This window comes from Pantherophis guttatus, chromosome 1, assembly GCF_059756535.1.
Source record: "Pantherophis guttatus breed Tessera chromosome 1, ASM5975653v1, whole genome shotgun sequence".
In the NCBI taxonomy this organism is placed as follows: Eukaryota; Metazoa; Chordata; class Lepidosauria; order Squamata; family Colubridae; genus Pantherophis; species Pantherophis guttatus.
The window spans coordinates 95,713,465-95,734,724 of NC_142063.1; the positions used below are offsets into that span (position 1 = coordinate 95,713,465).

Consider the following 21,260-nt stretch of genomic DNA (forward strand, 5'->3'; position numbering starts at 1 on the left):
ATCTGTTTCCCATTTTAATTCTGAAAAGAAGTGACATAGGTAGTAGAAACCAGATGAAACCAATGTAATAGTGTCCCCCCCCCCCCAGACAGGGGAATAAAGAAAAACAGATTGAAAGAAGAGTAGCAGAATCATGTGGCTCTATAGACTCTGTGAAATGGTTCCTATGGCAACAAAATGTCATGAAAAACAAAGCTGTAATTTTTGTACTTAATTCTGACACAAGAATTGGGTGGTGAAGACTGTGGGTCACCCTGACTGAGAGATAGAAGCAGGGAAGAGTTTAGCATATACTTTCAGCTAAGTGAAAGGAACCTGTCAGAATTCCATCTCTTCGAGTTTGAAAATGAATGCCCGTTGCAGAATATATACAGGTCAGTGGTGGGTTGCTTCCGGTTCGGTCCGGTTCTTGCGAACCAGTAGTAATGGCGGCAGGAAGCTCTGCCCATCCACCCCGACGTCATCACTGACGATCTGCACATGTGCGCATGCTCCCGTTGCGAACCAGTAGTAAAAGTAAGTGGAACCCACCCCTGATACAGGTAGTCCTTAACTTAACAACCATCAGTTTAACAATGATTCAAGCCTTACAATGGCATTGAAAAAAGTGAACTGTCCTTGCTTATATGACCCTCACAGCATCCCCATAGTCACATGATCATAATTCGGGTACTTGACAACCGGCATGTATTTACAAGAGTTGCAGTATCCCAAGGTCATTTGGTTGCCATTTGTAACCCTCCCAGCCAGATTCCGACAAGCAAAGCCAATGGGGAAGCTGGATTTGCTTAACAACCATGTGATTCACTTAACAATTGCAGAGGTTTGCTTAACAACTGTGGCAATAAAAGTCATAAAATCGAGCATAATTCCCTAAACCGGCTTGCTTAGCAAATGAAATTCTGCTCTCAGCTGTAGTTGTAAGTCAAAGATTACCTGTATTTCTCTGTCCATCTGCAATGGCAGTTTAATTTTGGCATAGTGAGAGGGTTTTCTCTCCAAAATTATACCTTCAGAATGTCTACTCAAAACTTAAGGATTCTCCAATTGAAAATATTTTCAGCTGATACTGTAAGAAAAAGTATTGAGAACATGGATTTTGAGACTTTTGTCATTTTCATTCTTGAACACCTTGCCTAGAATTGATTTTCTTATATGATTTGAAGATGCAATTTTTATAGGGATACAAAGTTGGTCTATGCATACTGATATATTTATTTAGATCCTGCCTTTGTTATTTTTAAAAAATAAATTAAGGTGGTGAACTTATATATAATCACAGAGCCACTCAGAAGCAACAATTTACTTCAGCATAAAGTTAGATTTTACTATTCTATGCTGCATTAGTGTTTTACAATTTAAAATTATCTTTTACGTGAAAATAGAAGAGCTGACACTCATCAAATATAAAAATGAAATACAATGTTGATAGACAGTTTAACGGTGCTTCTGTGGTGTGTATTTATATGTATCATAATCTTAAAGCATAAACTGAGGATATGGAATGCTAAACCTGATGCAACTGTACCCAAACTTTCTCATCTATCTTGGCTCCATGAACTCTGCAAAGAGTTCTCTGCAAAGGCTATCTATGTCTATTTTCATTTGGGAAGCAGCTTTATATTTTGAGATATTATTTTCATCTGTTCTTCTTTTAGAGGATGTTTTCAATGTCTTTGTCGCTTAATCTTTGTGATTTAAAAAGAACTTTAGGTGTTTGTAAGATATTCTTTATTATTCTTGAACAAAATCTACTAGGTATTAAAAAGAAAAATATTGGTGGATCCTGATGGATATCAACACAAGAATACTTGCATTTATAATTGATTGTTAAGAACTATCAAGATTCTTTCAGAACAGTGGCAATACCTGATTGTTCTGAGTTGGCTTTGAATAAGCAGAGTCAAAGCTGGTTAAGTATTTGAATGGGAAATCCCAGTCTGTAGGCTAGACTGGAGAACCAAACACTATCTCAGAAGAAGCCAGTAATAACATATCTCTGTATTGTTGCCATGAAAACAACAAAAGGATTTGTTGCTATTTAATAAGATTCCACGATAGCCAAATTCCTAGGAATATTTTATGAAAGCTTGTGATTTATGAGGCCTTTGATACATTTTTAAATATACGATTAGGACTGTCCGGTGCTTCACTTACTTTTTGGAAGAGCTTCAAAACATAGCACAAACGTCGTATTTATCTGCAACTCATTAAAGTAGCCACTTCTGTTTTCAGGATCACAAAGCTGCAATGGAATGCTTTTTGCTGTAGTTGTGTGACTCTGAAAAAAAAGAAAGAAAGAAACAGAAATGCTTTAATGAATTACAGATAGGTGTGAAGTTCCCTTTCCAAATTTTTGGAGGCATGTTTTTCTAGATAAATCTAAAGAATTGCCTAGCCTTAATAAGTAGCACCATTTCTTTTTACTGTTCATTTTTTATATTCTTTTAAGAAATGTACGTTTTTCAGAGAGGGTTCCTTCCTTTTACAATATAGCAGAAAAAGCACTGGTTTGATATGATCACTGCCAGATGTTGAGGAAATCAGTCACAGATACACATTCTTAATGAGCTAGAAGCATTTATCAAGCCAAAGGCCTTTTGAGTCTTCCCAATGCATTATTTTTTTATCTCTTACGATGTTACTTGTCAACTGAGCTTCTTAAGATTAAGAAGGAATAGTTTAAGTAGTTGTTTTAAGCATTAATAGGATCTGTTCTGTGGAATGATCCCTATGCTTTTTCACTATTTGACAAACGAGGACACCTTAATGCCTATTGTTATATCTCATCCCCCCCCCTCCCCAAAGTATGCTCTTGGCTTCATTTCATGTTGTCTCTAGATGTCATTTTCTGTCTTTCTTATTTAGTCAGTAGTCAACCTGATCAGTGACCTGCAAGAACAGATGTGTAAACTGCAACTGGAGATTAATAATCAAATCCAGGAAAGAAAATCACACAGTAGGAAACCAAGTGTGGAGGCAGTTGGTTCTCAAAACAGCACTGAATGGGTGACAGAGTTCCCTTCACAGGAGAATTGCTTTCAGTGTGAAGTATGAAGGTCAAATGTTAGCCTGAATCTATACATTTTCCTTTTTTTTTTTTTTTTGGAGGAATAAACTAAATATTACTAATCAGAGTTTGCTGTGACCACTTGGCATGAATTGATGCTCTTTTTACAGAATGCTGTGTTTCATAACAAAGTAATGTTGTCTTGTCCTGGAATTGAGGCAGTAATAGGCCATGACTCCCAGTTGTAAATCAGTTTTATCTCCTACAACTCTACATTATACTTTGTGAAACTTTGTCAAAGCTGAAGAGCTGTGCTTGAAATAACAATGGCTATTTCTGATATAAAATTGTAATGGTGATCCACCTTTGGATGTTTATTTGTAAAACCCATTTTTACAATATGTAAGTAGTTTCAAATTATGGATTATAATTGTACTCATGAGCCACGATGCCACAGTGGTTAGAATGCAGTACTGCAGGCTACTTCTGCTGACTGCCAGCTGACTGCAATTTGGCAGATCGAATCTCACCAGGCTCAAGGTTGACTCAGCCTTCCGTCCTTCCGAGGTGGGTAAAATGAGGATCCAGATTGTTGGGGACAATATGCTGACTCTAAACCACTTAGAGAGGGCTGTAAATGCACTGTGAAGCAATATCTAAGTGCTATTGCTAAGTGCTATTGTCTAATTTGTTAATATATGAACATTTTAACTCACAGTGTATTGTGAGTTGCAATACAATTTGCAGTGTACTGCAAATTGTAAAGACCTTGACAGGCTTGAACATTGGACCCTATCAAAAAAAATGTAATTCAGTGATTAGAGAAGTAAGTACACATAGGCAAGAAAAACCAAATGCACAGGTATAGAATAGATAATAGCTGACTCGCCAGCAGTAACTGTGAGAGAGTTCTAGGAGTCCTAGCGAATATGAGCCAGCAGTGTGCTGAAGCTGCCAAAAATGTCAATACAGTCTTATGTTGCATCAATAGAGAGGCAGCATCAAGATCACAGGAAGAGAGAGTACCACTCTATACTGCACTAATGAGACCACACTTGGAATACCTCATCCAATTCTGGTCACCACAATTCAAAAAAGATGTTGAGACCCTAGAAAGAGTGCAGAGAAGAGCAATGAAGGGGTCAGGAAGCTTAACCATATGATGAACGTTTGAGAGAACTAGATATGTCTAGTCTAGAAGAGAAGGATTAGGGGTGATATGATAGCTGTCTTCCAGTACTTGAGGGACTGTTACAGAGAAGAGGGGGTCGACCTATTAGCCAAAGCATCTGAGGGCAGGACAAGAGGTGTAGGGCAGAAGATTGTTAAAGAGAGATCCAACCTAGAACTAAGGAGAAATTTCCTGACAGTGAGAACAATTAATCATTGGAACAGCTTGCTCCATCATAGGAAGTTTTCCAGAAGAGATTAGACAACCATTTGTCTGGAATGGTATAAGGCCATGATGGCGAACCTATGGCACGCATGCCACAGGTGGCACGTGGAGCCATATCGGTGGGCACGCGAGTGTTGCCCTAGCTCAGCTCCAGTGCGCAAGCGCACCGGCCAGCTGATTTTCGGGCCTTCCGGTCCCACTGGAGGTTGGGAAACGGGCTGTTTCTGGCCCCTGGAGGGCCTCTGGTGGGGTGGGGAAGGCGGTTTTTGTCCTCCCCAGGCTGCTAGAAAGCCTCTGGAGCCTGGGGAGGGCAAAAAACGGGCCTACTGGGCCCACGGTGTAATCGTGTGCCAAAAGCACAGGGGAGCGTGGGGGGGGTCGCATGCACATGTGCGGGAGGGTGGGGTGCATTGAATTATGGATGTGGGCACGTGCGCCCATGACCCCCCACACTTCCCCCACTTTTGGCATGCGACAGCAAAAAGGTTAGCCATCACTGGTATAAGGTCTCCTTTTCAAACAGGGAGTTGGATTACAAGACATCCAGGGTCCCTTCCAACCTTGTTATTCTATGTTCTATGTTCTAAGATCTAGTTAAGGACTTAGGATTTTAGGTCTTTCTATCCTTCTTTATTAATTTATAATGTATTTATTTAAAGAAGCCAGTCCTCTTATTTATGTGAGGAATATTGAACTTAATTGCTTAGTTTGGTAAATCTGTTTTAGTAATGCATAATTAACAAGGAAAACAAAAAATCATTTCAGACATAATCTGTTTTTTAATTCAATGTTATAGTAATTAAAGTTTTATTAACCCTATTAAGTAATTTTAAAGGTTTACCTATAATATATTATCACAGTGCATCAAACTCTTATTATGTGATGGATATGAGAACATTACTAACTGTGGGCTTCCATTTAAGGCAATGATCTTCAAAATGTATTTAAATTATAGGCATTTATTTTATATTTTTTGTTTAAGAGAATCAAATGAATGGGACAGAGGAAAGCCTCTATAAAAACTTGGTCACTTTTTTTTCTTTGTCTAAAGCTCTTTAAAGTAAATTGCTTATTCTGCAAAAACATCTCAGGGCTATCTGGGTTTTGTAGAATAAACTTTCACTCTGATCAAAACCACTTTACATGTCAGGCTGAAAGCTACTTTAGATAAGCTCGTAGAATTCAACAGGATATGACCGACACTGGTATGCCTAACATAAGCTCATTTTAAGATATATTATTAGCTCAGGTTTACTGAAGTTGCAGTGTTATTTTCTGAAACTTGGAAAATCACATTTTGGACATATTTGTTTTGCTCCTATTATTTCTTTAAAGGAATGCTTCCACCTCTGTCTGTTTCATTGCTTTACATTAAATATAACATAGTAAGTGGTTAACATAAATTGAAAAACAAAACAAAGCTAAAAGAAATTGACCCAAAATATTATATATGTGATTTTCCCCATCGGATTAGATCAAATAGGGTCATCTTTACCAAGTCCCATCTATCTGAGAATGACAATACCTAAGAAATACATTTTTTATTGCTGTTTCAGTGTGTGGGAATATTCTATCTACATAGATTCAGTCTATAAATTCCCTCCTGGTTTAGGAGATACTTAAGACTTAGCTTTTCCATCTCACTCTAGAAGAACACATGTTATGTTGACCACACTTGTCTTTTTGTAAAGCTAAAAATGGAATTTGAAGTGACTTTATACAGATAGTCCTCAACTTGCGATTAGTTGCGTAGTGACTGTTCAAAGTTATGATGGACCTCCCAGAAGGTGCTTATGATTCATTTACAAAGTTTCAGCAGTGGGCCCCACCACCATATGAGCACATTTCAGACACTTGGCAGTTGGCCCCCATTTATGGCCATTTGCAGCGTCCCACTGTCATGGGATGGTGACTAATGATAATTTTTGCCAAAAATCAGCTTTTACTTTGCTTTTTGGCAAAAATGCTCCGTAGCCGAACAACGATTTTGCTTAACAACTGCAAAAAAACCCATATATCATAAAATCTGGTTTGGTGCTTTAACGATGCTCGTGATTTATTAATGGAATGGGCAAACTCCATTACTGTCATACAGTATGTTGAGGATTACCTGTAGCATACCAAATATCCATATTAATGAAAGGAGATTAGGAATAGAAATTTCTGACTTATAAATAAAACTCTGCCACATAAAATAGAGTGTTTGATTCTGCTTCATCTACCGCAATGTTTCTTAATTTTTTTTCTCTCAGGGCCCCCTCTCACTTTTAAAAATTATGGAGGACCCCAAAAGAGCTTTTGCTTGTATGGGTTATAATTATCAATATTTACTTATTAAAAATTAAAATTGATGCATTTGCTTCTCATGATTGTTTGATGGAATCTTAATATATTATTTTTCAACATAGACTGCTAAAATAATTTTGATTTTTTTGACTCTTGAGAGGTTCTTGGGGGCCCCTCAGAAGTCCTAGACCCACACTTTAAGAAACTCCCACTTTAAGAAACACTGCCCTACTACAATCTTTAATGTTATCAGTCAAGTCATTTTACCATAACATACTGTAAATTTACCTATGGAATGTATTTGTCATTGTGATTAATATAGAGATGATTGAACTGTAAATGCACTGTCATTAAGAAGTATTTTTTTATCTCCCACTTCTCTCCAGAATTTGTTACAGGAACTCAAACACCTGAAAATTAAGGTTGAAGAGCTAGAAAATGAAAGGACTCAATATGAATGGAAACTAAAAGCAACTAAAGTAAGCAACACAATATAGAGAAACATTTCAGCTTTGCCCCAGGAAAGATATGGAGCAATTTGACTCTGCTGCTTGTCACCACTACCAGCACCCTGCTCAGAACAAAAGAGAAACAACTGTTTTCATATTTGTTGATTTTAAAATATATAGTCCAATTGTATGATCACCAAGATCTGCCATGCTCTGCTTATCTTCCAGCAATATTCTCTTTTTGTTGACAGGCCCCTGCAGCCTACCTAAGGCAACTCTAAGTCCCATGATACTTCATTCTTGAAACGGCTTTGGGGAATGCTCTTCTGCAGTCTTTGCATTCTTCAAAAACCACACAAATGTGAAAGCACACCCTGTTCTCATGTGATTTTCAGAGGGTCTGGAGGCCACATGAGAACACACCCCATTCTCATGCCAGAAATCTTCCAGAAATCACGAGAGAATGGGGTGTGCTTTCAAAATGGTTGGAGTTTGGTTTGGTGAATGCTGGCATGTGACCCAAAATACTATGTTATGTCGCCTTTGCCATCTATAGCATAGGTTCACCAACACTGTTCTATGATGTATATTCTAATTTCCAGAGGGTTATAGTGTGCATTTTGATTCTTTTTGTTTCTGAGTTTTCTCACAAGAATGCTTTTGTGGGATGTAGGGAAATATCAGAAGGAAGGGAATCGGGGTGGGTTTCTACTGGTTCGCCTCGGTTTGGGCGAACTGGTAGCGGCGGCGGGAGGCTCTGCCCACCTGTCCAGATGTCATCAAAAACGCTCTGCGCCCACACAAAGCCCCTGCACACGCACTACTGATAGCAAACTGGTAGCGCCGGGATTTGAATCCCATCTCTGAAAGGAATATACAAAGCCTAAAACGTTTTGTGCAGATTGGCTCCTGCGAAACAATCTTACAGAATATTTCAGTCAATTCTCACTGTTACAATGAACATTTAATTTGCTGTTTGCAATTTCCAGCTGCTGGAAGTTAAATCCACAGAAATGTCATAGAAATAGAGAACATGTCAAAATAGGTACGTACTGTACACATGTACAATAATTTGAATGCAATCTAGCCCCCAGGACTCTAGACCAAGATTCTGCAAAGTGATCAGTGGAACCACAATATCCATTATTATTGCTGTTTTATTATTATATGTAGTACTATTAGTAGTATTTATTAAATTATATGTTCATATAATAAACGCTTGAGGGTCAGTGAACAATCTGAAACTTTATTAAGGGTTATTGAGTTGAAGAGTTTGAGAAGCCCTTTTCTAGACCATATCCTAATAGACAGTTGTTCTGAAACCTGAACACAAAAGCCATTCCTCTCTCGAAACTCCTATAGCCAGATATTCCCTACCTTTTAATTAAAGCAATAAATAGTTCATGCTGTGTAAAACCAGGATAGGTGTAGGATCATATATGGATCCATTATCTGATCTTCTAATCCCCTAAAGAATAAAAGCAGGTGGGGGGCTTGTTTCTGATATTGTTGAAGTAAATAATTCACAGTGATTCTTTGTGTATTACTTTATTGGCAAAGTGTTACGGTAGAAATAACATTATTATTATTTATCTGTTTCCTTAGGCTGAAATAGCACAGCTTCAAGAACAGTTAGCTCTAAAAGACTCAGAAATTGAACGATTACAGAGTCAAATCTCGAGGACATCAGCAAATAATGAAATTGCAGAGAGAGGTAATGGTGTGCACTTTATTTCTGTTATTGCCAGATGTTTTAAAGAATCCTATGTAGGCTGTTATTATTTAAAATGAAAGTGTCTAATAGATAGCCATAGTGCCAAAGAGAATGAAAACTGATTTTCTCAGTTATCCATACAGCATGTCTGCGTTTATTAAGCTATGACAGTTGCATTCCCATATCCTGCTTCATTATCTATATATTGTGTCAAAGTTTTAATTGGCTTGCAGCAATTTAGGTGGAATTCCCACTGTAATCTTGTTCTATATTAGGCAAGAGTATACACCTGCTAAGAGTTTGCTGAAGATAAACTTGCTCTCCATATTCTGGAGAAGGGGAATTGTTTTTCATTAACTACACTATTATTACAGATTATACAAAATAATGGGCAATATTAAATGTTATTCTTACTTTCTGTTATTTACCAATATGCTTTATACATCAGTCACACAAGCAAATTATATGTTTACTGGCTGTGTTTCAGTAAAAATTGTAGAAAGTTCTGTCAAAGATGCTTGTTTGGATTCCTGTACTGAGTCAGGGATTGCAACTAATGATGTACATGGCCCTTTCCCACTTGATGATTTCATAATGTTATACAATAATTATTCAGCCTTTTATCCCTCCAGATCAAATGTGGATGATTGAATCTTGTTCTCTTATTTATGGGCAAGTAAAATTGAATTAGTGGTACTTTACCATAAATAAATGAATATTTTAAGATGTTTTTCAAAGATGTCTTGAGACACACTAGGAATTGATTGCTTATTAAATGGATAGGAGTTCTATTTATTCATAATGTTGTTGCATCTTTTGCATTAAACGCATGTTTACTAGATTTGACTGTTGGCTAAAAATAGTCAAAAACTAGATTTGACTATTGGCTAAAAATTGCTAGAAATGTTAACAAATACACTTGTTTTTGAAGACCATTGAATTGTCTGTGGATTCCAAAAAGAGGGCCTGTGCTTTTTAAGTGGTTAGCTCCTTACAAACATTCTTAACCAACCTTTGAAAATGGGAAAGAGATTAGAAATGTCAAGTATATCTTTTATTTTTGGATGCATATTTCAGTGGAAATGAATATAGTTCATTTGTTTTTTCTGCATTCTTGATTGACTTTCTCCATTTCCTATTGTAGAGGAAGTGTATAAGAGAAGGCTAAAAGAAAAACGTAAGCCCTGAGATTTCACTTTCTTGCCTTTCAAACACAAATTTCAGCTAAAATGCATTTCTGCAGCAGTGAACATTAATTTATATTTTGCTGCTAAATCATAATGTTAATATATGTGAATAACTCACTATTGAAAGCAACCAGACAGCTATTTGAATCATCTAAACACAGGTAGTTATGATGGTAATTGGGACCGGAATTTATGTCACTAAGTGATGTGATTGTAAAATACAATGTCAGATAACCACATCGTTTAGCAACAGCAATCCTAATAGTCCCTATTGCTGTACTAACCAAACCCCACCAGTCATTAACAAGGATCCACCCTGATCCACTTCCGGGTTGGTCCCTCTCAGCTCCAAGCTTCAATGCCTCCTCTGCCTTCTTTTCAATTCCCTTCACCCATCCAGCTCCCTCTCATCTCTGTCTTTTGGACACCTTGCACACTTTATACAGTGGCACTATGGCTGAAGTAGAGGCCCAGGACCTTCAGTCTCAGCCAACTGGCACCATCCCCAGGCCACTAGTTCAACCCTAGTGCCACTGCTGAGGAGTGCTTTTTCAGACTCCATGCCATGGCCAACCATCCCAGAGCTACAGCACAAAGCCCCGGCCACCCCTCCACTCTGCATACCACCGACCCAACTGATTTTTGTCATCTTCATCCCTCTGCTGATGGGGCATGCTCAGGTTATCCTTGTACAAGACAACTGCCAGCCATGCCAGGCCTTCTTCCTGAGGCCATTCACGTTCTTCTGAGGCCTGCACCATTCTTGCAATCCTTTGGAAAGCTTCTGAGCCCTTCTGTAGCATTGTGAATATAGCATTGTGCTATTTGGAGAACAATGCAAATGGCCAGCTGAGACTACTGAAAGCCCAGGCCTCTACTTTAGCCCCAACACTGCCACCAAGGAGTCCCTGCAGGTAGACAAAAGGGCAGAGACTGTGGGGAGATAGGTGGCTGGGAGAAGTTGAAATGCTCCTCTGGTCATAACTAGAGACTGATGGCTTTGGGCCAGTTATTCTCTCTCATTTTAGCCCCACACGGCTGTTGTTGTAGGGAAAATAGAAGGAGATAGGAGTATTATGTATGTTTGCTGCCTTGAGTTACCTATAAATAATAAAGATGGGATGAAAAGGTAAATAAACAATAAATAATGACATAACTGGGGTGCTGTAAAGGCCGTAACTTCAGGGACTTATAAGTACCACTCATTCAGCACCCTGTAACTTCAAAGAGTTACTGAACAAATTATTGTTAAATGAGGACTACTTGTACTGTAAGATTTGTGTTGCAGATAGTATTTCTGTCTGAATTTAGATAACACTTTTAAATAGGCTCTGTCAAAGTCAATACATTCCAGTACAAGCTTGCTATAGTTACAGTTTGAGTAACTAAAATGCCACCATTTAATTACATGTTGTTGATTTCAGTTGGTTTATCTGTAATAAAATCTAATTCTAACCCATAAAGATCTTTTTAAGTGCTTTTCTACAGCGGGTCGCAATACTCAACCAATTTTGACAGATTTCTAAGCAGCAGCAGACCTGCTTATTGGATTGTAGACACCAAGGTTGTAGGATAGACTGGATAGTTGAAAAAAAATATTTGAATGCAAACCACCTTTGGCTGCAGAGAAATGATACAATTATATTAACTTCAGTTCTTAGACACTTTTTTCCTTTTTATTTCCAGTACCCATTATATTTTTGTAAAAAATAATAATAATACAAATTGATCTTTTAAAATAATTTGTTTGTCTATTGAAGTACTTTTAGAGTACAATATTAAAAGACCTTCCTGTGGCTCTTTTAGAAGGTTAATGTTTGTTTGTTTGTATCCCTCCTTTATTATTTTTACAAATAACTCAAGGCAGTGAACTTATCCAACATACCTTCCTCCTGCTATTTTCCCCACAACAATAAACCTGTGAGGTGATTTGGACTGAGAGAGTGTGACTGGCCCAAGTTCACATAACTGGCTTTCATGGCTAAGGAGGCACTAAAACTCACAATCCCCCAGTTTATAGCCTCATGGCCTTAACCACTAGACCAAATTGGTTCTCAAAAATCTCTTAATACAAAATGCACATTTTTTTTTCTGTCTGGTTACTGCATATTGCATACAATTTTGTATGGCCTTGTCTTTCTTTCAACTTAAATTTTTAAGTTACATTAAAATAAAATATATAATTACTAACTCTGCTACTCACTAAATATACTTTGCACAACTTTATAAATCATTAGAATGAATAATCCAAATTTTCTGCATGAAATTATCTTTAAACAATGATATTTCCTCCATACTTGACTAATATACATAATTAGCGCTCATTCTTTCTTTGTACTTTCCTTGTGTGTCACATTGCCATCTTTGCAGATTATTCCTTTGAAGCTTATATAAATTGAATCATTTTGCATTACTGTACAAAAAACTCTGGAACTTGGGAAATGTCCATTTAAAATTCCTCAGAAATGTTTGGGCAAATATTATAATTATTAATGTAATTATTTTAAATCTATTTTAACTTTTGTGTACAAATGTTTTATTTTGGCTGTTCACAGTCGTGAGTCCGAAAGGAGAAGGGCGGTATAGAAATCTGAAAATAAATAAATAAATAAAAAATAAATAAATAAATAATCAAATCCATTTTTACATCATCAGCTATATCTTTTTCCTAAAATGCTAGCAATTTCATGTCTGCAGTGAAGAATCTTCCATCCAGTTAGTAGTACTTACAATATTTGAGCCATTTATCCATGTTTTATCTTTGAAGGGTGACTGAGCTGTTCTATTACAGTAAATCAGTTTAGAATAAATCCAACATATAAATTAAGATTGAAACAAGGCAATCAAACTGGCTGCAAGAAATGCAGGCAGCCCCTAGTTGTTAGCAAAGAAATTGAGTTTTCCGCTTTTCTTAGCTGCCATCTAGTGATAACATGCATACTTGCAATCCAGTCTGGAAGAAGACCGTGAAGATAGCCCACATTAAAAGAAACACACAGACAAAAATCTTATATTTTAATAAGACTAGTGAAAGGTTGTTATAGTATGTGGTGAATACCTTGTGCTGGGGTGAAATGCTCCCAGTTCAGACCGGATCGGGCGATCTGGTAGCAATTGTGATAGGTGGTTCAGAGAACCAGTAGCGATGCTGGTGCGAGGCTCCGCCCACCCGCCCGGGTGTCATTACTTCCTGGTTTTAACCAGGAAGTACCGTATTTTCCGGCGTATAAGACAACTTTTTAACACATGAAAATCTCAAAAGTCGGGTGTCGTCTTATACGCCGGGTGTCGTTCTCCTGTAACCAGGCAGACCAGCCCGAAAGGCTCTGACGAGCCTTAAATGGCTCTGACGATCCAAGCCCTGACGATCTGCTAATCAGGCAACTCAGTTGGGATCTCCAGAGCCATGGAGAAGGGAAAAACTTTTCTCCTTTCACATGGCTGTGACGATCCAAGCCCTGACGATCTGCTAATCAGGCAAGTCAGTTGGGATCACCAGAGCCATGGAGAAGGAAAAAAGTTTTCCCACTCCAGCTTGCTTACCTTAGCTGTTTGCCTTGCTTCGCTTGCCTGAATCCATTCCATCAACAAGCAACTCCCTGCCTGCAATCAAGCAGGCAGGGAGTTGTGGACTTCAACTCCCAGAATTCCTCAGCCAGCAAAACAAAGCTGGCTGAGGAATTCTGGGAGTTGAAGTCTACAAGTCTTAAAGTTGCCTAGGTTGGAGACCCCTGTTCTATTGGGTAAGTTTTTTTCCCCTTTGGGATCTTTAAAAAAAATAGTTAATTGGGTTTTTTTTTAGTTGTTCTTTTTTGGACCTAGCCATTTAAAGTTTAGGGAGTTTTAAATTTAGCTTTCATATAAAAATAAAATAAAATAAAATAATATTTGTGCAGCTTTCTGAGATTTAGTATGTTTTTGTAGTGTTTCACTCTAACTACACAAACACACAAAATCTCACAAAGCTGTATGTGGAATTTTGTGTGTGTAAAGTGTGAAAGTTGGTTTTTTGGGCTTTTTGTGGCTGTGTGAGGTTCCTGCTTGTTGCAGGGGCCATTTTGGGACTAGCACAGCTGCTTTTACATTGTGGGTGAGCCAGTTGATGTTTTTTAATTTTTATTTGGTGTGCATTGGAAGAGGGGTAGTCTTATACGGCGAGTATAGCCCAAACCCTATATTTTAACAGGAAAATTTGGGGGTCGTCTTATATGCCCAGTCGTCTTATACACCGGAAAATACGGTAATGTGTTTTTTACCCTCTGCGCATGCGCAGAAGGTTTTGCACATGTGCAGAGGGTCTGCGCGCGGGGTGCATGCACTTCCAAACCAGTAAGGAAGGTAAGTAGATTTCACCCCTGCCTTGTGCATAACAAGACTTTACTTTTCCAAAAACTCCCTTAAGCAGATTCAAGAGAAAAGGATACAATGGAAAAGTTGCTACCATTTTTCTCTTGAATGGCATTACTAGATTTTCTTCCAAGGACTTTTATATCATTTAGTAAAGCAGAAAGAGGCAGTTATTCTTAGAAATAGAAAAGAAGAACAAAATCCAAACTTTATAACCATCTTTGTCTTTTCGAGTGATGTTTTAAGCAGTTTTAAGGAGGTTTATTTTTTTTAAAAAAAGTTGTGAATTACTTTCAATTACTTTGAGTTTGAAATTGTCCATTTTCTCATATTTGAAATTTTGACACTTTGTGCTGCAGATTTACTTTTTAATAAGCAACTAATTTCTGTAGTCCATAGAAATCTGCCTATATAAAGACACAGATACAGTTATGTGTATACTTAAACATACAAGACTTTAAATCTTTTACTACTGTGTTTCTCCAAAAATAAGACCCTGTCTTATATTTTTTGAACCCTGAAATAAGTGCTTGTCCTTACTGCCATGTGCTCAAAAGCCCGATTGGGTTTATTATCAGGGGATGTCTTATTTTGGAGGAAACAGGGTAGTTGTACAACTCTGGGCTATTTTTTTTTCTGTTGTGTTTTTATTTTCTATTGTATTTTCATTAACTTGAATGTTGTATAAAAAATAGTGCCAATTTTTTCCGCACATTCTCCTTCCTTATGTAGTTGTCTAAACTTTTCTCTTCCATCAAAAGGAGGTTTTATAGGATAGAATTGTGGGGGACGGGGACGGGGGGTGGTGGAGGCCATTCCTTTTTAAAATATCACTAATTGTGCTAGAAGGGTAAGGAAGAGGAACAACAACTGATAGTCATGCTGGCCAAAGGACCACGGAAGCATTTTCGGACAACACAGGCTCCCTTGGCTGGGAAACAGACAGGAGCAGCACCCCCTAGAGTCAGCCACAATTGGACAGGGGAAACCTTTACCCCCCCCTTTTTTTTTTTTAAAGAGACATGCACATCTGATAAAACCTGGGAACTGATACTCAGGAGCTATTTGCTATCATTTAAATGAAAAGAGAGGCAATGAAGGTGAAATAGCTACCATATTATGGTTCACTACATCGATCATTTTGTATACCATTTTGGGTAATTCATACTGTTCAAATATTGTTTCCATTTTTAGACCAAGAAGTCCAACGTTTGAAAGTAGGAATGGAATCACTTTTAGCTGCAAATCAGGAAAAGGTAAGAAAGCAGTTATGAGTTAGCCCTGGGGGGGGGATTGTTGTGTTTTGTTTGTTGGAAGGTAATGTTAATAGACAATCTGTTTGGCTTCCAGCTGCACCTGCCTTGTGCCTTTAGTTACAGAGCTAAACTCTGCTCTGCTCTAACTTTTCTATCTCATGTGAAGAACAAGCCCAGCCTTTCCCTCTTAAAGAGAGAGAATTTTTTTTAAAAAAATAATCAATTGTTTTAAATAGCATAATAAAAGCTAATACAAACCAGTTTTTTTTAAAAAAGAGAAAATAACGCAAGAAAAAGGAAGACTAATATCTGAAAAGAACTCCTCCCCCAAAAAGTGACTTCCTACCCTCATCATGATGTGTAAACAATTTCAATCTCTTCACCTCCTCTTAGCTAACAAAATAAGACTCTTCATCCCATAACCTATTTTAGCCATAGAGAAGTCATATAGTAGCATTGTTCTTCAATCCAGTTACCAGCAAAAGATCCAAACAAAACTCTAAAATTTCCATAAAATATATATGGAACTCAACATTCTACATCTCAGCTATAACAGAATCATTTACAACATTTAAAAGCCATACAATGGTTCCAGTGAGTATCCTAATATATTCTAAATAAAAGAAAGCCCATATTGGAAAGCCACAATTTCTCCTTTACAAAAAACAAGCTCCAACATACCACATTCCAGAAAGCAACTTATCTCTACAGTATACATTCCATATCTCTAAACTATAAGCACATCCACATTTCATATTTTTAAAGTAATCCTAATATCCTAATATAAACAAAAGACTAACATTTACCATAACAAAGGGAAATATTTTCTCCTTTAAAAAGACCAAGTTCTCATTTTAAATTTTCAAAAAGCAGTTAAATACTAAGCCAGTTTAACTTCTATAAATGTAGGATTACATAAAGTAGGTATAAGGGAAAGAATCTTTACATCATATTAAATGTGAGCAAATCCAGTACCATATTTTTCCAATTAAAATACCAGTAAATCCAGAAAGAGCCACCCAAAATGACAACATATCCCATTTAGAATTCTTTTTATAGAAAAAATACCAGTAAATCCAGAAAGAGCCACCCAAAATGACAACATATCCCATTTTATCCTTAGTTGAATAAACCAACTTTTTTCTTCTATGCAGGCAGTCTTTTTCTGTAATCCATTCAAATGGCTTTTGATCCTGGTTACAAATTACTTTAGCATTTTAAACAACCTCTTTTGTAAATCCAACAAAAGGAAATTATTGGAATTGTTCTTTGGGATTATCATTTTTACTTTCTTTTTAATTTGTAGAACCTTATCGAGTCTTCTCTTAACATCTGGTTACAAATTCTTATTCAGAATCTTGTTATAGTTTTCTCAAATAAATTTTGCTGCATAGCTTGTTCCGTAACTTCTTCATCTGGGAACCGAGTGTTCTCAAGAAGACCCAAGAAAGCTGACAGGAATGAATCAAATTCATGACGCAGATCCCCATGCAGTTCCTCAAAGATGTGTGTAAACTTCATTATAAATTGCTTATCTTTTATGTCTCCAATCTCAAAAATAAAATTTCTTTCCCACAGGCATGCATTTATTTTAAAAAAAAACAATCTCAGAGTCTTAACATTCAAAGTCCAAAACTCCAGAATTTTCTGACCTCTTAAAATTTTCTACGGCCAAAACTTGGTCTTGCTTTCAGCCGTTTTAAATTTTTAAAGATTATAAAAATAAATCTTTATATTCTTATAGTGAAGACTGAAAGCACTCACCCAGTACTTCCAGCCTTGTCGCTCTGCAGGTGTCTTAATTTGTTTAAAGTAGGTAAAAGCCAATTTCTAAAAATAGATAGCAAGGGAAGTGCACAAACTTTGTGTCATTTGAAAAACATCATTTGCAGCTGGAACAAATATAGTGAATTCCCCTGTCTCCCAATTTCACCATTACCCTCATCACCAGAGATAACTATCTTTCAATCAATTTCTTTGTGAGGAAGAGGAGCAACCATAGGGAGAAATAGCTTGAGCAATTTCTCATCTCTTTGATCCAGAGAGGATTGTATGAGACAATCTGTGCCAGCCCCTGTATAATTTCTGCAACTGTTGGTTCCACTTGTCCATTGAGCTGTCTTCATTCAGCCATATTCCTCCAGAAATCTCTTTGAGAGAGAGATTTTAAAAGAAAAAAAAACCCTCCTTACTCAGGAATATCCTTTCCATTCTGTATTTCTCCACCCCAAACTGAAAGATGTTGAGTATCAAAAGTTTAAATCGAGATGTAGTGGGGGATCACGTAGCTATGAATATTGCTTATTTAGTGTGAATAAAATTTTATCCTGAATCCAATGGGCCTTTTGTTTTTGAGTCCCATTATATAGACAGTCACTTTGCTTCCTCACTCCTCTTTGAGACTCCTCTTTGAGATATGCACAAACTCCTTCAATAGCTCACAATTAGCTGCAACTACACCTTCACTCATCCCTCTTGTTCTCTCACTGCTAGATCTGGTCCAATCCAACTCAAGGAAAGGGAAAGGTTTTATATTTGTGTTGCTGCTCAAAATCTTACTGTGCACAATGCTAATTGGTTAACTCGTGCTCATTTATTTCTTTGGCCGGTTTCTTCATTCCTCAGGTATCTGTTCTGTCTCCCTGTTCCTCCTTGGAAGCTATCCATGATGCATTCATTTTGAGGTCATGGTTTCTGGCATTGTATAATGTACTGACCTTTTACTGCTTTTTTTATTCCTTATGCTGCCTCTAGCCTTTCAAAATTTTGTTTTTATTTTTAATTATTACAATTGTAAAATATCTTAATCTTTTATTATAGTTATTCTATTTTTCTTTATGTTTTATGGAATATAGATTATATTCAAGCCATAGCTGGGTGGGGGGAGGAATTTTATCAAATACGGTTGCAAAATGCTCCTATGATTTGCTTTTTACAAGCAAGAAAATGAACATCTAAATACAGTTTTCCAAATATCAAAGTGAATGCTGGTGCCACCAGTAAGAACATGTTGCCTTTTTTGTGTATCTGATTAATACCAACCTAGAAAAAAATATACCTTTATCATTTGGCAGCAAACCACAGAAACAACTTCAGGATTTGGAAGACTAGAAAAGGTCTCATGTATATAATGTTTCATATAGAACTTTCTGTGTTTGATTATTTTGATACTCTTATAAATTCAGTGTTGTTGTCTTTTCCTTTATAGGACCGCCGCATAGAAGAATTAACCGTTTTGCTAAGCCAGTACCGAAGAGTGAAAGAGATAATGCTAGCAGTCCAAGGTATAATTAATTACTGATGTATTGATTGGAAGATCCTCAAAATGGTCTCATGTAATTTAATAACTAAAATTTATCTAATGCTCAAAAAAATGGCCAACTGCCTTCATTACCATCTCTTCTTCCCCCAAAAACCCTTTTCTGCTTCTTTCTCAAAGTTATTTGATGTATCCTTATGTTATACAAATATAGATTCTACTTCGAAGTGTTTCAATTAAGTCTTGAGTCCTCTGTCTGGAATATTAGGCAGAAAAGACTTTTTGAGTTCCAATACACTGTTGAACCTTCTTTTTCATGGGCATTTGTAGCTCTGTGGATATTTTGTATTGAATGCAATGTAACAATCTCTGTGTTTATTATGTAATCATATGTCATTCATCAGTGGATTGCAGTGTCAGTATGAGAAAAGAAGGCTAAACAAATTTTTTGTTCTACTGTTTGTGTTTATAGAAGTTGAACCATAGCATAATATTGATTAGAGCTGTAATCCACAAGGTACTATATAGAAACCTATTTCCATTTCCTTTAAAATCGAATAGGCTTGTGTGGTTGTTTCAGAGGGAACATTGTAAAATAAAAGGGTTATGCACTTGTTTACTACAGTATAATATAAAAATGTAAAAAAAAAAGAAAAAGCAAATTGGCTTGCTGCTGATATGTTGAAAAAACTAAAGAAAGGCTGAATTCAAAAGGCAACAGAGGCAGAAACATTTGCCTAGCTACAGGATAAATTAAATAAGAAGAGACATCTTACATCTAAGGAATTGCATCTATTTTAAACAACACAGCAAAGAGAGAGAGGATAACATTTGGAGGGGAAGTGCTGGAGACTTATTTAACAAAATTAAGATAACAGTTTATGTAAATATAGAACACAAAGATCTCCTGAAGAAAGAAACTTAAGAAGGTGCAAATATTTGGAGGACCACTTCATCTAATTATGGTTACATTTGTTTCAACTTTCAAATTTTCAGGCATCAGAATTTTCTGCAGGGACTTCTGCCTTTGCATGATATATCCAAAGTATTTAAGATTTATAGTAGCTTCATTATTGTTGTCTCTAGCAAACAGTTTAGGTTTCCTTTATCTAATATTGAACTTATGAAAACTAAAAAAAGCAGTTATTGACAGACAATCTAGACAATCACTAATAATCAGAAGTAATTGAATAGCAAGGTACAGATTGAAAGACTAAGAAAAAACTTTGATCAAATCACCCTTTTCACATAAGGGATAGATACAGATAAAAATCACCATGTTTGTCTGCAAATGCTGATTATTCATTAATTTTATTCACCAAACATGAAACTCAGTCATCTGAACATTCAAAAATGCCTCACAAATACCATTGACTGGCGCTAATGGTTGATACAGATTGCTGCCAGCATCCTAGGTATCAACCAAGTACCTTCTTAAAATGTATGATGTTCGGAGTAGCGCAGTTTTTTATTGTTGTTATTGTTGTTGTTGTTATTATATAATGAGAATTATTATTCTTATGTCAAGAAGAAGTGACAACATTCTCATTCTATAACTGTAAAACTTTCATAACAGTAAAAGTTGTAAAATCACTAGATTGGAACACATTTTTAAAACCCTATCATTAAAAGGGAAAAGATTGCCAGCAAGATAAGTTGGTGAGCATAGCATAAATGTAATGTGCGTTGAATTCTGTGTATTTATATCCTTATCAGATGTGCAGGAATTTAGAGCATTGTAACATAACAAATATTCCGTTTATGCTTTCCAGGAAGCTTCATTGTTTGAGATCTCAATCGCCTTAATTTACCTGTACAGAATGCAAAAGTCTCCAGATATAGGAGCTCAAAGTATTGCTTAGTTACTATGATAATAATAATTTTTTAATAAAATATTTAAAATCTTTAATAATCTTTAAAATAAAAGCTGCATACCCAAATAAAGAATAAATTTTAAACCCATTTAGCCATAATAATGTACAACTAATGCATTATAGTTTTAGTGAGGCTATAATTATAGTATTGCAGTTTAAATAAAGCTATAGGGTAATACCTGCTGACATGGTACATAACTTGACATCAGAAATTACTTTAATCATCATATTTCCCATCTTGTAGTCATTATTAGGCTAATGCTAAGCCTAATCCTAATTCTTAAATGATAGGTCTAGCAAGAAGGTTGTGTTAAATTGTTCACTTTTTTCCAGAGCAGGCAAAAAATACGGGAAGAATTGCAAGAAATAACTTATCTTTGGCCTTGCCTCCATTAAACATAATAATATAAAATAAATAGTATGGGGCAATATTTTATTGTGCATGGTTATATTTTCCAGTGATGTAATGTATCTTTAAAAGA

General features: G+C 36.4%; 1 protein-coding gene across 39 annotated transcripts in view; it reads left to right on the top strand.

Annotated features, from left to right (window-relative positions):
• PPFIBP2 (PPFIB scaffold protein 2) overlaps positions 1-21,260 on the top strand; it is a 133,830-nt gene that overhangs the window by 85,858 nt on the left and 26,712 nt on the right. For 11 of the 39 annotated variants that reach the window (XM_034417140.3, XM_087878411.1, XM_087878416.1 and 8 more), the window contains 4 exons: positions 7,079-7,171; positions 8,747-8,855; positions 15,584-15,645; positions 18,854-18,929. In XM_034417140.3, coding sequence (XP_034273031.2) covers positions 7,079-7,171; positions 8,747-8,855; positions 15,584-15,645; positions 18,854-18,929 — 340 coding nt within the window. Of the gene's footprint in view, positions 1-2,868; positions 3,052-7,078; positions 7,172-8,746; positions 8,862-9,999; positions 10,033-15,583; positions 15,646-18,853; positions 18,930-21,260 lie in introns of all 39 variants that reach the window. The other 28 variants (XM_087878444.1, XM_087878384.1, XM_087878426.1 and 25 more) reach the window with 7 other exon arrangements.